This window comes from Bufo bufo, chromosome 6 (genome assembly GCF_905171765.1).
Source record: "Bufo bufo chromosome 6, aBufBuf1.1, whole genome shotgun sequence".
Taxonomy (NCBI): Eukaryota; Metazoa; Chordata; class Amphibia; order Anura; family Bufonidae; genus Bufo; species Bufo bufo.
In genome coordinates, this window is record NC_053394.1 from 52,479,227 (window position 1) to 52,496,017 (window position 16,791).

The following is a 16,791-nucleotide window of genomic DNA, read 5'->3' on the forward strand; positions in this document are numbered from 1 at the left end:
AGGCATTTCTATAGAAGTGCCGGGCGGGTGTGTAGCGGATCCGCAATTTGCGGGTCTGCAACACACCACGGACATGTGAATGGAGCCTAACACTCAGTTCAGTAATCAGTTAATTTATAAATTTCCAGCTGGAATAACAGAGGAACGGCGTAACATACAGTTATAAGAAAAGATGCTCCAGAATAGTTGTTTCATAAAACTGATCAAACCAGCGACACTACACTTTCCACACACTAAATTACTTGATCCACATATAGTCCATCAAACTTCTTTACCAGGTGTCGGCAACCCGCGGCTCCGTAGCCGCATGCGGCTCTTTTGAACCTTTGCCGCGGCTCCGGCATGGGCGTAGGAAGCGGGGTATCAAATCCCCCCCAGGCCAGCGGCAGTGTGTTCGGCGGCGGCGGGGCAGGCACTGTGCGGCGGCAGCTGGGCAGGCACTGAGATGAGCGCTTCCATTGTGGAAGCGAAGCGCTCATCTCCATAGTGATCTGTTTGTATCGCCGTCCTCAGGACAGCGATACAAACAGAAGGCTGTGCGGAGGAGCAGGGCAGGGAGGTGTGTCCCTTTCCTGTTCCTCTCATTGGCTGCCGGCCCTACTAGGCCGGCAGCCTATCAGAGGACGACGTAGGCGCGCCGCCTGAGCCGTACAGCGCTGGAGTCGGGACACAGGCCGGAAGAGGCCTGCATCGCATTGCTCCAAAGAGGTAAGTATAAGTGTTATTTTTTATTTTTTTTAACTGGCAGTCTGGCACATAATGGGGGGGCCCTGGTATTATACTGGCACATGATTAGGGAATTTGGGGGGGCCCTGGAATTACTGGCACATGATTGGGGAATTTGGGGGGGCCCTGGAATTACTGGCACATGATTGGGGGGGTCTGGTATTACTACTGGCACATGATTGGGGGGGGGGGGGGTCTGGTATAGTGGCACATGATTGGGGGGGGTCTGGTATTACTACTGGCACGTGATTGGGGGGGTCTGGTATTACTGGCACATCATTGGAGGGGAGTCTGGTATTACTGGCACATGATTGGAGGGGGCTCTGGTATTACTGGAACATGATTGGAGGGGTGTCTGGTATTACTGGCACATGATTGGAGGGGGGTCTGGTATTACTGGCACATGATTGGAGGGGGGTCTGGTATTACTGGCACATGATTGGGGGCAGGGCCGTCTTTTCGAATGGGCACGCTGGGCAGTTGCCCGGGGGCCCCACTTGCCTGGGGGCCCGCCTGCCCAGTGAACCCACCAGCCAACTTCCCAACCGTCATTTAGCAGCGTTGCCGCCAGGGCCGTCTTTACCAAGGGGCAAAAGGGGCAGCTGCCCTGGGCCCAGTTGCTCCTGGGGGGGCCCAAGGCAGCTGCCTCTTGAGCCCTGCTAGCTACTGCCCCGGGTGTCAGGCTGTCGGCTACACAGGCATCATGATCGTACTGTGTTAATGATCTTAATTCTAGGACCTTAATGAGTTTTGATCTAGGACCTTAATGACATCATTACCATGTGACCAGTAACCTAGCAATTACTGGTCACATGGCTATGAAGTCATCACAGGTCCTATCAGGAGTGTTGCAGAAGTTAACTGTGGAGCTTTTCTGTGTAAAGATTACATCAGAAAAAGGTGACATGGGGTTGTTATTTTAATATACTGTAAACTACTGTATAGTGGGGTGCTGTGTACTGTGTGGGGGGCTGTATACTGTGTGGGGGCCTGTATACTGTGTGGTGGGCTGTATATTGTGTGGTGGGCTATATATTGTGTAATGGGCTGTATATTGTGTGGTGGGCTGTATACTGTGTGTGTGGGGGGGGGGGGTGGCCTGTATACTGTGTGGTGGGCTGTATAGTGTGGGGGGCCTGTATAGTGTGGGGGGCCTGTATAGTGTGTGTGGGGGGCTGTATAGTGGGGGGAGTGCTATACTGCTGTACTGTATAGTGTGGGGGGCTGTATACTGTGGGTGCGGTATAGTGTAGAGTGCTGTACTGTATAGTGTGGGGGGCTGTATCGTGTATAGTTTGGGGTGCTGTATACAGTGAGGTGCTGTATAGTGTGGGGGTCTATACTGCTCTACTATATACTGTGGGGTACTGTATACTATAGGGTGCTAAACTGCATACTGTGTGGTGCTGTATACTATAGGGTGCTATACTGCATACTGTGTGGTGCTGTATACTATAGGGTGCTATACTGCATACTGTGTGGTGCTGTATACTATAGGGTGCTATACTGCATACTGTGTGGTGCTGTATACTATAGGGTGCTATACTGCATACTGTGTGGTGCTGTATACTATAGGGTGCTATACTGCATACTGTGTGGTGCTGTATACTATAGGGTGCTATACTGCATACTGTGTGGTGCTGTATACTATAGGGTGCTATACTGCATACTGTGTGGTGCTGTATACTATAGGGTGCTATACTGCATACTGTGTGGTGCTGTATACTATAGGGTGCTATACTGCATACTGTGTGGTGCTGTATACTATAGGGTGTATACTATTCTAGTGCGTGATTGTGTAGACAGGGCCCCAGTGCACTGTATTGCCCGGGGGCCTATAATGCTCTTAAGATGGCACTGATTGGGGGGTCTGGTATTACTGGCACATGATTGGAGGGGGGTCTGGTATTACTGGCACATGATTGGAGGGGGGTCTGGTATTACTGGCACATGATTGGAGGGGGGTCTGGTATTACTGGCACATGATTGGAGGGGGGTCTGGTATTACTGGCACATGTTTGGGGGGTCTGGTATTAGTGGCACATGATTGGGGGGGTCTGGTATTACTGGCACATGATTGGGGGGGGGGGGTCTGGTAAAGGTAAATTAAATATTTTAATTAGCTATTAATTTGCAAAAATATATTTTACATTGTTAAGTGAAAAAGTCCTTTTTTTCTTCAGATTGACAGCTGACTGCACGATCCTGTATATAGCATTAAGGTAAGAAACAATATATGCAGTGTTATATTTGTTTTAAATGTCGCAATGGTTTTGCGGCTCCCAGTTTTTTTTTTCCTTCAGAAACGGGTCCAAGTGGCTCTTTATGTCTTAAAGGTTGCAGACCCCTGTTCTATACAGTGGTGAAACCCCCTATGCCATATGCAAATTAGTGCTCCAGTTTCCACTGAGTGCATCTAGACCTTTCAAGTGTCCAGGTGAATCGCTCTTCCTTTCACTGTCTTGGATGACATTGCATTCATCATCTATAGGCTGCTCTGAATCCACAGTACAGTCTAGATCCAGCACCAGCACATGCGCAGTCTGTTTGCTCTGTTCTAGGCAGAAGAATGAATATTGCTCTGTGCAGGCACCAACCCCAATGCAACCACACTGCTGACCATGACTACTTGACCACTGGCTAATTCTTTCCACCGTTTTATATACACATCTTACCAGTCTCGTAGTAATCGTAGATCTTCACTATGGCTGGTTTCAGGTCCTTGACTTTACTATCTTGTTCGATGAAGAATGAAACGTTGATAGAATCGTGCCCCAGCTACAAGGAAGAAAAGGATGCAGCTGTGAACATGGCTGACCATCAGTGACGTACCTACCATAGAGACAGACCATGCGACAGCTATGAAGCTCAGAAGGGGGGGGCCCTGCACTAAACTTCTTCTCCCATTGGTATATTCACTGCATTTTCCCTCAGCTGCCACTAGGAGGACACAGTGTAATGAAATTGTAACTGTATTAATTCCTATGATCTGAGCTCCCCCTAGTGGTGGCCACAGACAGCCAACTTTGTAATGGAATGGAAGCAGGACATTCATTAGGCTACTTTCACACCAGCCTTTTTGCTGGATCCGTCATGGATCAGCAAAAACGCTTCCGTCATGATAATACAACCGTCTGCATCCGTTATGAATGGATCCAGTTGTATTATCTTTAACATAGCAATGACAGATCCATCTCTAAAACTATTGTAAGTCAACGGGGGACGGATCTGTTTTCTTTTGTGTCAGAATAAACGGATCCATTGACTTACATTGTGTAGTCTTGCTCCGCATCCCAGGATGCACTCAAAAACGCAGCTTGCAGCGCTTTTGTGTGCGTCATGGGAACGCAATAAACGCACTCCGTTCTCTTCAGTTCAGTTTTGCCCCATTGACAATGAATGGGGACAAAACTGAAGCGTTATCCCCCACTATTGAGACCCTATGACAGATGTCAAAAGCGGAAAGGGAAAACACTGGTGTGAAAGTAGCCTAAATGTATTATGTGAGTTTTTGGAAAAAATATGGTGGTCAGAATAAAAGTCATATTTATGAAGCACGTATTTCACTTTTTCTGACATAAAAAGTCAGATAAAGCAGGTAAAGCAGAGTGTGGCTATAATTATTTTTTTTCTAATAAAAATGTAAAAAAATTGTTAACTCATCAGAAATCTGGGAAGTCATACTTTATGTTCCGTATTGCATGGGAGGGTTTGATGTATTGGGTAGTAGGACTCAGACCCCGGTGAAAGAGCAAAGTAACAGTTATTAGAAGACAGACAAGCATTACTGTAATTGGCCTATAAAGTAATCGAAATGTCTGTGATCTAACCTCCTCCAGATACAGGGTCACCATATCCATCTGGATGTCACTTCTCTTTATCAAGTTCTCCTCCAACTGTGAAAAAAAAGGCAGCAGATATAAGTCCAGATGATGATTAAAGAGGAGCAAATCTTAGTTAGAATAATTTTTATTGAAATATCATAGGTAGACATCGATTCCAACATAAATGTTAAGAGGAGCAAATCTTGACCAGGCAGTGCAAATGTCATCACACCTGGTCCTGTCAATCAAAGTGCAGAGGGTGCGGCAGTTGCAGAGAGAGAAGAGCCCCTAGGTGTAATGGTAACACCCCGTTGCTCCTAGAAGCTCATTTGCATATATTAAAACATCATTTTTTTCAGCAATGCAGACACATATGAACATGGGACCAACACAGATGCCTTCAGCTGCCAAGTGCACAGGTAACAGGTACAAATCTGATGACAGATGCCCTTTACGTTTTCAAAATGTGAATCTCCAACTGATCAATGTACTTGTCTCTTGTTATGATATCAAGACTAGTAGGCAGGGCCGGACTGGCCTACCGGGATACCGGGAAATTTCCCGTTAGGCCGGCAGGCCTGAGTGATGCAAAGCTGTGGCCCTGGTGACAAGTAGGGGCGGCCGGCGGCAGGGCACAGCAGGAGATGAGCGCTTCTATTGTGGAAGCGCTCATCTCCATAGTCATCTGTATCGCCGTCCTCAGGACGGCGATACAGATGTCTATGCTACGGCAGGGGAGGGAGAGGTGTGTCCCCTCCTGTTCTTCTGATAGGCTGCCAGCACTAGGCCGGCAGCCTATCAGAGGCCGGTGCAGGCGGCGTGATGACGTCATCGCGTCGTTTGAGCCGTATAGTGAGGGACACAGGCCGGAAGAGGCCTGCATCGCATTGCTGGAGGTAAGTATAAGTGTTTTTTTTATTTATATATATATATATATATATATATAGGTACAATACTGAATAATGATGGGGGGGGCTACTGGAACATGATAAGGGGGGGCTACTGGCACATAAGGACGACTACTGGCACATAAGGGGGGCTACTGGAACATGATAAGGGGGGCTACTGGCACTTAAGGACAACTACTGGCACATAAGGGGGGCTACTGGCACATGATGGGGGGGCTACTGGCACATGATGGGGGGCTAATGGCACATAAGGGGGGCTAATGGCACATAAGGCGGGCTACTGGCACATAAGGGGGGCTACTGGCACATGATAAGGGGGCAACTGGCACATGATAAGGGGCAGCTACTGAATCATAAGGGGGCTACTGGAACATGATAAGGGGGGGCTACTGGAACATAAGGACGACTACTGACACATAAGGGGGGCTACTGGCACATGATGGGGGTCTACTGGAACATGATAAGAGGGGGCTACTGGCACATAAGGATGACTACTGGCACATGATGGGGCTACTGGCGCATGATGGGAGCTGCTGGCACATGGGGGGCTATTGGCACATGATAAGGGGGCTACTGGCACATAAGGGGGGCTACTGGCACATAAGGGGGGCTGCTGGCACACGGGGAGCTATTGGCACATGATAAGGGGGCTACTGGCACATAAGGGGGCTACTGGCACATAAGGAGGCTACTGGCACATAAGGAGGGCTACTGGCACATAAGGGGAGGCTACTGACACATGATAAGGGGCGGCTACTGGCACATGATAAGGGGAAGCTACTGGCACATAAGGGGGGCTACTGGTACATGAGGGCGGCTACTGGCACATGAGGGTGGCTACTGGCACATGAGGGTGGCTACTGGCACATAAGGGGTACTACTGGCACATAATATGGGGGGGCTACTGGCACATGATAAGGGGGGCACTCTGGCTACTGGCACATGATGGTGGGGGGGCTCTGGCTGCTGGCACATGATGGTGGGGGGGCTCTTATTACTGGCACATGATTGGGGGGCATCTATGGGGGCACATCTTACTGGCACATGATTGGGGGGCATCTATGGGGGCACATCTTACTGGCACATGATTGGGGGGCATCTATGGGGGCACATCTTACTGGCACATGATTGGGGGCATCTATTGGGGCATCTACTGAGGCTTAAAGGAAGGGGTATTTTATATGGGGGGCTCTGTATAGGGGCATTTTATACTAGGACACATTATGGTGGGTACTATGGGGAAGGGGGGAGCACTATGGGGTCATCTACGGGGGCAATGAGAAGGGGTATTTTATATTGGCACATTATGGGAACATTAGCTCAACTGGAGGCATTACAAAGGGGTATGTTTTGCACATTATAAGGAGAATTATTACTACTGGGGGGGGGGGCATTATGGTGGGCTTTATTACTCCCCCATGGTATGAGCTCCCTAGTAGCAGCACCAGCCTCTCCCTGCTCTGCTATTCCTCTGCCCCTTCTCCAAATCCTTATTATGAAATCTTTCTCATTAGGATAAAACACAACATCAGCTCCACCGAGCCCCCGGCCAAAGTGGTGAAGTGGTGTCCGAGATCCCCAAGGGCCAAGCCAAGTAACTGTAAGTTTTCATGTGAAATATGTTTGTTTGTAGTTGATCTTTATTATCGATTTTACATTGCAGATTTTTTTTTTTTTTTTGCAGCATATGGGTGAGATTTTATAAATATTTTTATTATTTGGTCGAAAGGCTCATTAGGGGAAAGGGAGGATTGTAACAGGACTGCCATAGAATATCTATCTAAAATAGCTGGTCAAGTAAAATGTTGCATGCAACAATCATTAAATAGGTGGCCAACAAAAAAGGGGCGGGTCAAAGGGCGTGGTAAAGCACTGTCTGAGCATGCTGAGAGTTGTAGTTTTGCAAGAGTTGGAGGCATCCTGGTTGGGAAAACACTGTGATAATATGAACAATGGGGGTTCTACAAAAGAGCTTTCGTGGGGCAAAGTTCATATTCGTGTTTACACACGTGTTTTAAAATGAACGCTTTCCCCTTTTATAAACAAGTAAATAATGACGCAATGCTGTGGGCTTGTATGCAACTTTTTCCAGGGCTGGTTTTTATTCCCAGTCCGGCCCTGCTAGTAGGGTCTAAAACTGACCACACAAATTTGGTGAACCTGCAAAATTTGACAGGATTACAAATGGATATGTGAGAGGAGCGGATAGTCCTCTGATATCTACTATTAGGGGAAAAGAAGGATCAACCATGCTGGAATTCAACATAAGCGGTGTCAGAGACAGCTTATTCCACTCTCCCAATGTTCGGACAATATAAGGAGTTGGGAGAAATAGGTGAATTAGCTCATTTGGCCAACAACCTTCTTTATACGGATGTATACAGCTTTATATGGCTTCTACTTTACTTCCTTATGCCAGTGTTAAAGATGTGTGAATTTTATTCTATATTTTGTATATCTAGGACTGTAATGAGTTAAACTTTTTCTTTTCCAAGTGCCTCCCCCCCACCCCTCTCTTTGTTTCAAGGCTGTAGAGGAGAGAGAGGGGGGCAAAGTGCTGCGGGCAGTGTCTGATCTCTCATCTTTATACAGGTGTCCCATAGAGTGTGGTGGAGATGCGTAAGCCAATCATATGGCTTGATGATATATATTATTCACTGCCTATAGAGAAGCACCTCTTTGAAGTGTCACATATGACGTATGCAGTATTATTGTTAGAATAGAAGCCATTCCAAAATGGCGATGGTAACGAGATGTTTACATTAGTTCACATTCCAAAGTGGTATTCACTGCGCAAATGCAGGGGTATTATCTCCTCTCTCTTATCTCTTCTTCCTTTTTGACCAATGAAACAATGTTTAAGCCTCAGTGAGGACTGCCCTCTTCTGAAGATGTATAATACGGCTTACCTGATTTAAATAAAGTTAGAGATTGCTTTGACCAACTTCTGTGTCAGTGTTCAGTCTCTCAGCCACGCGTGGATATTAACCCCTGGGGGGGTACAATGATCTGGAACACCAGAGTGTATCTAAAATGCCCTAATTTAGGGCTGCTTTAACAAATGGCGACCACGACGGGATTCTGAGCGAATGTAGCGTCAAACAGCTGACAAGACGGGCCCCTGAGCTTGACGAACGGCAGAGGGGAGAGGATTGCAACCTCAAAGAAAGGTGAGAAAACTTTTTATCTCATCTGCCTTTCTGCTATTTACTTCGTCATGCTCAGATAGCTCAGTCCGCTGTGGGGTGGTACTGATGTAAGTATAGTAGTCGGCTGTAATGCTGAAAGCTTGGAGTCTATAGAACCAATAGTCTGAAATTATAGATCACTCTGGTGTGTATATGTTTTTGTGTGTGTTTGTAATTTATGTGAGGAGTGAGTTGAGCACAGACGGTAAAACCACAGACAAAGGGAGGGGACCGTAACCTCCTGGTTTGGAAGGAGGCGCTGTAGCGCCGAGGTGTGGGACAAAGTAAACTCCGGCTGACCTGGCAGGGAGACGCGTGGAGCTGTATGACCCTTGACCTAAGGGAAGACTGCAGAGATATTCTCCACCTGACCTGACCTCAGGGAGACCGTGGAGCCGTATGACCCGAAAGGGAAGACTGCAGAGATATTCTCCACCTGACCTGACCCCAGGAAAACGCGACGGAGCCGCCTGAAGATGTGCGGGGAGTCCCGGCTGACTAGTCAGACGTGATAGTCAGATTTGAGCAAACCAGTGGGGATGGTGAATCCTTTGTCTGCGGAGGAAAGGGTTAAAGGTGCTGATCACTCCTCTATTTTGTGTGTGTGTCAGTTTGTAATACTGTTGTTAAGATGGGTCAGTCCCAGTATTAGAAAATACAGCCCCTAGCTAGTAGCGAGGAAAGAGGGAGATTATAGGATGTGATATGGAGAATTGAAAGTTAAAATGTGACAAAGAATGTTAGAGAAAGTGTGGCCCCGGACAGAAGGTCGTCCGGCTGGCAACAGGGATGAAAATCTGTAAGAAACTGAAGTTAGAGCTTACAGATTGAGGGCATCAGAACTCCGGTGATGTTGAAGGGGGAGTTTTAACGAGTGAGAAAACAGTGTCAGGGAAAGCTGAATGATGAAGGTGCAACACAGGCATGGCACCGAGCGGCAAGTCGATTTATGGCAATTGGAGGGATAAAAAGTTGGTCAGTTAATGACACTGTGAAATAGAGAGATTCACTCCCCCCCCCCCCTTCACACAGAAACATTCCTGAGATAAGAAGAGCAGGAAAATGGGGGGAGGGAATCGTGTAGAGTAAGTGATGTTATATGTGTAATATTATTATAGAAGACAAAGAATTGTTCAATAATCTTCTTTCTTCTTTCCCAAGCAGTGCACTGTGGGAATCCAGCTTTTAACAAAATGACTGTATGATTATATAACATGTATATTGTCTTACAGCGACAGACCATCAGCATCTGTTTCCAGGAAAGCTGTGTTTGTCTGTGCTGCAAGTTTTGGGATGAAACAATGTGGGTTGGAAGACATGAATGATTCAGTGGAATGTGAATGGGTGTGGCTTTGAGTTGTGATTGAGGCGAATATGTGTGAAGACTGATTATGAGCTGTTAATGAAAATGAGTACATGAAAATGTATATGAATGTGTATGGAGTACGGTATTTGTTATTTAAATAATATGCGCATTGAGGATTTTATTTTATTTTTTCTTGGAAGTTTTTGGGTTTTTATTGGTGCCAACAGCATTGATCAAGCTGTAAATTTTTTTTATATCGAAGTCAATGAAAAGTTTTTATGGGCCCTTTGTGTGTTCATGTCTGTATTGTCAGATCTGTTTGTTTCAATGTTTGAAGTTACGTGTTACATGTTAAGTGTTGTGCTTCACATCAGAGCTCTGTTCTTCTGGATAGCTGCCACATTACTAACAGACAAAAGGAAGACCACAGCGTCCGACTGAAGGGGGTGGACTTAGATGACTCAGAACGGAGGGAGGATAGGGGTGGACGTTACAGACAACGACAGCCCTTGTGCCCATCCCCTAGTTACAAGACACTCTCATGGAAGATGAGAAGTCCTGTTTTGTTTTCCAGTCTACTAATTCCGCGATAGGGAAAGTTGGATACTTCTGTTAGCCAAAATGAAGAGTAACATCAAGCGGCATTGGGTGGTTCAGTGGTGCCAACCATAGGTAGTGTTCCTTTGGCATTGCTACAGCCCTGATGTCAAACGCCTCATTGAAGTGAGGAAAAAGTAAGTCTGCCACCCTGTGATGGGCCTGCAGAGTCTGTGGGACCCAGATCCCAGAAGAGAGAGTGTTGTGCTGTGTTTGGTACTCCTCGTCCACACCACACGAGAGGATTGTATTCTATGTTGACCAATGCCCGGATCACTGTCCGTCCCCACAGACACCCATGTTTTGTTGTCATAAGGAGAACACAGGGACAGGGAGGGGGGGGGGAGTTAGATCAAGATTAGGAAACAGGAAATCCAGTATCGGCTCTACTTTTAAACATTTTAAGCAGATTCAGTCTGGCCCAATGATATCCCTCACACTGGGTGATAAAGAAGTAGTCCCGATTTTGATTGATACTGGAGCAGCCAAGACACTTGTGCACAGCAAACATGGCCTCCCCTGATTTACTCTCCAAGGACACCAGTCTTTGGGTAGAAGTGGATGGAAAAGTAGTACGCTCCCTTTTTCAACAGAAACCATCCACATTAGATTTGCCCCTAACCAAGATGCGCTTGCCCGTTTGCTGGTCAGTGGTAACGCCCTTTGTTGCCTCCTAGGTGCAGATTTGCTTGCAAAAGTACATGCTGGTATCTCACATCAGGAGGACAGCACTGTGAAGCTTACAGGTGCCCTCAACGACCAGGAACTTTGTTTGTTGGCCATTAGTGATAAAATTCCCTGGTCCATGTTTGTATCAGTACTCCCCGAAGCTGAAAAAAAAGCAAAACCACTCACCATTGGATGGTACATGACCTACATGCCGTTAATGAAGCCACAGTTTCTAACACCCACATCGTGCCCAATACACACACCTTGTTGGCTCAGGTTCCCATTACCCCTACTCACTCCACTGTCATTGATTTGTCCTTTAGTCCCTACCGCTTCACAGATGAGGTGGTAGATGCTTTTTATGCCTAGAACTGGCAATTTTGTGTTCCCCAACAATGTACTATCAGATTATTACATTTAGATTGTATTGTTATGAAGTGAGTGGCCATGACTCAGCTGTCCTCACCCAACTGCTTGGCCAGCAATAACGCCCCGTAGCATATTATTCAGTCAGACTTGATCCCGTGGCCAGAGGTGCCCCTTTCTGCATCAGAGCTGTAGTAGTTGTACTAGCTATGCTTGATGAAAGCTCTGAGATAGTTCTGAACCACGAAGTGATGGTGATATTACATCTATCCTCATGAACGTACAATCCAAATGATTGTTTTGTTGCCCGTTATTTGAGAATGCAGTGTTCCATTTTGTTGCCTGACAATGTTGCTCTCCAAAGTTGTAATACTTTGCACCCAGCCACCTTGTTGCCTCTGGACCAAGGGGGGAGGGAAGAGTTAGGGCACCGCACTTTAAACTTTTCTTCCAGATTCAAAGGAAGAGGCTCCTGACTGTTTGCGGATGATGTCACAAGAGGTAGTGGGATTTGGTAAATCAGCCATTAGGTAATCTAGATCATGTGCTCTTTGTGGATGGATCGAGGAATGGCCAGGATGGCAGGTACTACACAGGTTGGGCAGTGGTGATTAAACGTGAACTACCACACATGTCGGCTCAAGAAGTGGAGCTAAAAGACTCTGAAGATGGCTTGCAGGTATGCAGATGGAAAGAACAGCAAACATTTACGCTGATTCCAGGTGTGCTTTTGGGATAGCCCATGACTATGGGCCCACATGGAAAGCCAGAGACTCCTTGATCGCTTCAGGTAAACCCATCGAAAATGGGGAAGCAGTGAGGTCTCTGATGGAAGCCCTCTTGTCACTAACATGAGAGGTGATGATAGCAAAGAAAGGCCACTGTAAACAGATGCAGAGGAGGCAAAGGGGAAAGCCACGGCAGATCAGGCGGCAAAAATGGCTGCCAAATTACCTAAGCAGACCCCTGTCTTGAGTGGCCACAGTTCAGGTCCCTGAAATAACTCCTCCTGTCTCCCGAAAGTTCTTAAGACCTTACAGAACCAGATGGGGAAGGAGGAAAGGGACTGGTGGATGGAAAAGGGGGGACTACAAATAAGAAGGGAAACTTTGCCTTCCCAGGTCCCTCTAATCCACGATGGCACAGGCAACCCATAGAGTGACGCACCAGACAAAAACTGCTATGTGTGATTTAGTACGTAGCATATGGTACGCCCCAGGGTTCAGCACTGTAACAGTCAGACATACTCAAGGATAAACGGTTGTGCCCACAACAACGTGGGCAAGGTGGTTAAGGTACCCAAGAAACACGTCTTGCTTTTTGTATCTGTTTCAACGTTTGCAGACTACCTTCAAATACACAAGGTGGGCATGTATGAGTATGTATTGATATGTGACTTGTTTTCAGGATGGCCAAAACCGTACCCAAAGAAGTAAAAAAGATGATGGCCGAAGTTGTGTGCAGGTATGGGGTACCTTAGATCATTGAAAGTGACACAGGTGTTCACTTCACAGGTGAAGTGATGCAGGAGATGATGAAGGTTTTGGGTGTAGGACAGGCCTTACATGCTTCGTACCATCCACAAAGCAGCAGTAGAGTAGGGAAAAGGAACTGAACGGGACACTAAGTTAAAGATTCAAAAGCCCTAACAGAGTGCCTGCTGGTAGCCCTCTTTTAGTAAGGTATACGCCTAACCGTGAGTCAGGCCTTTGTCCCTATAAGGTCCTTTTTGGGTCAGCCCCTAGGATAGGATTTATTTCCCACAGCAGCTTCACATGCAACATGGTTGTCTGACAGATGATGTGATCAGTTTGTACAAGCATTTGACTAAAGTACATTTTCGAGTTTTTGCTGCACTTCCAGGTTTTGCTAAAGTACCAGGAACCCACCCACTTGTGTCTGGAGATTGGGTGGTAGAAAAAGACACGTTAGAAAAAAACCCTGGTTTGATGGTCCATTCCGAGTGTTGTTGACCACAAGCACAGTGAAGCTCAAAGAAAAGCATAATTGGATTGATTTCAAGGAAGTGTTGAGACTGGTTTTCCCTTGTGTGACTGTTGATCATGACTCAAAAGAATCTGGAAAAATTGTATGAAAACATCGATCCAGAAAATCAGAAGCACTGATGACCTCCAGTCCCCCCCATATAATGTCAACGCCGGTTAGGGAAAGATCATCTGACTTCCCCGTGCTCAAATCCAGTGTCACGGGAGGCTGTTCGCTAGGAATGGCTTGTCGTGGAAGCTGGTGAAAAGGAGGCGGAGCATTGGGACAGATGGTTAGGTTTAGGGAGAGAATGAAATTCAAGGGGGGACTGTTAAAGATGTGTGAATTTTATTCTATATTTTGTATATCTAGGACTGTAATGAGTTAAACTTTTTCTTTTCCAAGTGCCTCCCCCCCACCCCTCTCTTTGTTTCAAGGCTGTAGAGGAGAGAGAGGGGGCCAAAGTGCTGCGGGCAGTGTCTGATCTCTCATCTTTATACAGGTGTCCCATAGAGTGTGGTGGAGATGCGTAAGCCAATCATATGGCTTGATGATATATATTATTCACTGCCTATAGAGAAGCACCTCTTTGAAGTGTCACATATGACGTATGCAGTATTATTGTTAGAATAGAAGCCATTCCAAAATGGCGATGGTAACGAGATGTTTACATTAGTTCACATTCCAAAGTGGTATTCACTGCGCAAATGCAGGGGTATTATCTCCTCTCTCTTATCTCTTCTTTCTTTTTGACCAATGAAACAATGTTTAAGCCTCAGTGAGGACTGCCCTCTTCTGAAGATGTATAATACGGCTTACCTGATTTAAATAAAGTTAGAGATTGCTTTGACCAACTTCTGTGTCAGTGTTCAGTCTCTCAGCCACGCTTGGATATTAACCCCTGGGGGGGTACAATGATCTGGAACACCAGAGTGTATCTAAAATGCCCTAATTTAGGGCTGCTTTAACACCAGCAAATTTATAAGAAGTCATACAAATGTTTTTCCTGTGGGATTCTGTATGAAATCTGATGAAGCCACATGAATGCGTAAGAATTTTTCGTGAAAAAATTTGGCATGGTCAATCGGACTATATATATACAGATGTGTTCTCCCTAAAAGCATTTCTTCTAGAGAAGACTGTCTCAGTGGATGTGTACTAAATAATCCATCAAGCCTGGGGGACACCTGGGAAATAGTGACCATAAAGTAATAACCTTTCAATTATCCTTCAAACAAGCGTTTCTACAGGGAGGAACAAAAATACCAAACTTCAAAAAAGCAAACTTTAGCCAACTAAGAGAGGCCATAGGCCTACCTAACTGGGACAAAGTCCTCAAAAATAAAAATACCGCCACAAAATGGGATATTTTTAAAAGCATCATAAAATCTAATTGTGAGAGGTACATACCTTATGGGAATAAAAGGTTAATTAACAAAAATAAACTAATGTGGATAAATAGAACTGTAAAGAAGGCAATAAATGACAAAAAGAAAGCATTTAAATCACTAAAACAGGAGGGTTGCGAGGAAGCACTGAAAAACTATAAGGTTATGAGATTAATTGCCAAAGAGAGCAAAACTAACCCTAAAATGTTCTTCAATTATATAAATGGTAAAAAGTATAAATCTGAAGGTGTCGGCGCTCTACAGAGCAATGAGGGGGGAGTTGCAGAGAGCGACGAGGAGAAAGCAAAGCTATTAAATTTTTTTCTCTCCACTGTATTCACTGAGGAAAATAAACTGTCAGATGAAATGCAGAATGTAAAAGTAAATTCCTCATTAAAAGTGTCCTGTCTGACCCAGGAAGAAGTACAGCAGCGACTTAAAAAGATTAAAATAGACAAATTGCCAGGGCCAGATGGCACACACCCCCGTATCCTAAGATAATTAAGTAATGTCATAGCCAGACCCCTATTTCTGATATTTACAGACTCTATACTGACAGGGAGCGTTTCACAGGATTGGCGCATAGCAAATGTGGTGACAATATTCAAAAAGGGTGCAAAAACAGACCCTGGAAACTATAGGCCGGTAAGTTTAACATTTGTTGTGTGTAAACAGTTTGAAGGTTTTCTAAGAGATGCTATCTTGGAGGATCTCAATAAAAACAAGCAAATAACATCATATCAGCATGGCTTCATGAGGGATCGGTCATGTCAAACTAATTTAATCAGTTTCTACGAGGAGGTAAGTCCTAGACTTGACAGCGGCGAATCAATGGATGTCGTATATCTGGACTTCTCCAAAGCATTTGACACTGTACCACATAAAAGGTTAATATATAAAATGAGAATGCTCGGACTGGGAGAAAACGTCTGTATGTGGGTAAATACCTGGCTCAATGATAGAAAACAGAGGGTGGTTATTAACGGTACACACTCAGATTGGGTCACTGTCACTAGTGGAGTACCTCAGGGGTCAGTATTGGGCCCTATTCTCTTCAATATATTTATGTTAATGATCTTGTAGAAGGCTTGCACAGTAAAATATCTATTTTTGCAGATGACACTAAACTGTGTAAAGTAATTAACACTGAAGAGGACAGTATACTACTACAGAGGGATCTGGATAGATTAGAGGCTTGGGCAGAGAAGAGGCAGATGAGGTTTAACACTGACAAATGTAAGGTTATGCACATGGGAAGGAATAATGCAAATCACCCGTACATACTAAATGGTAAAACACTCGGTAACACTGACATGGAAAAGGACCTTGGAATTTTAATAAACAGCAAACTAAGCAGTAAAAAACAGTGTCGTGCAGCTGCTGCCAAGGCCAATAAGATAATGGGTTGCATCAAAAGGGGCATAGATGCCCGTGATGAGAACATAGTCCTACCACTTTACAAATCACTAGTCAGACCACACATGAAGTACTGTGTACAGTTCTGGGCTCCTGTGAACAAGGCAGACATAGCAGAGCTGGAGAGGGTTCAGAGGAGGGCAACTAAAGTAATAACTGGAATATGGCAACTACAGTACCCTGAAAGATTATCAACATTAGGGTTATTCACTTTAGAAAAAAGACGACTGAGGGAAGATCTAATTACTATGTATAAATATATTAGGGGTCAGTGCAGAGATCTATCCCATAATCTATTTATCCCCAGGACTGTGACTGTGACGAGGGGACATCCTCTGCGTCTGGAGGAAAGGAGGTTTGTACACAAACATAGAAGAGGATTCTTTACGGTAAGAGCAGTGAGACTATGGAACTCTC

General features: G+C 45.5%; 1 protein-coding gene across 1 annotated transcript in view; it reads right to left on the reverse strand.

Moving 5' to 3' along the window:
• The window catches only part of LOC121003907 (alpha-2-macroglobulin-like), a 185,084-nt gene that overhangs the window by 11,958 nt on the left and 156,335 nt on the right, over positions 1 to 16,791 (reverse strand). Inside the window, exons 33-34 of the mRNA XM_040435849.1 lie at positions 4,557 to 4,622; positions 3,402 to 3,504 (exon numbers count right to left, since the gene is read on the reverse strand). Of these exons, the coding sequence (XP_040291783.1) occupies positions 3,402 to 3,504; positions 4,557 to 4,622 (169 nt within the window). The remainder of the gene's footprint in view (positions 1 to 3,401; positions 3,505 to 4,556; positions 4,623 to 16,791) is intronic.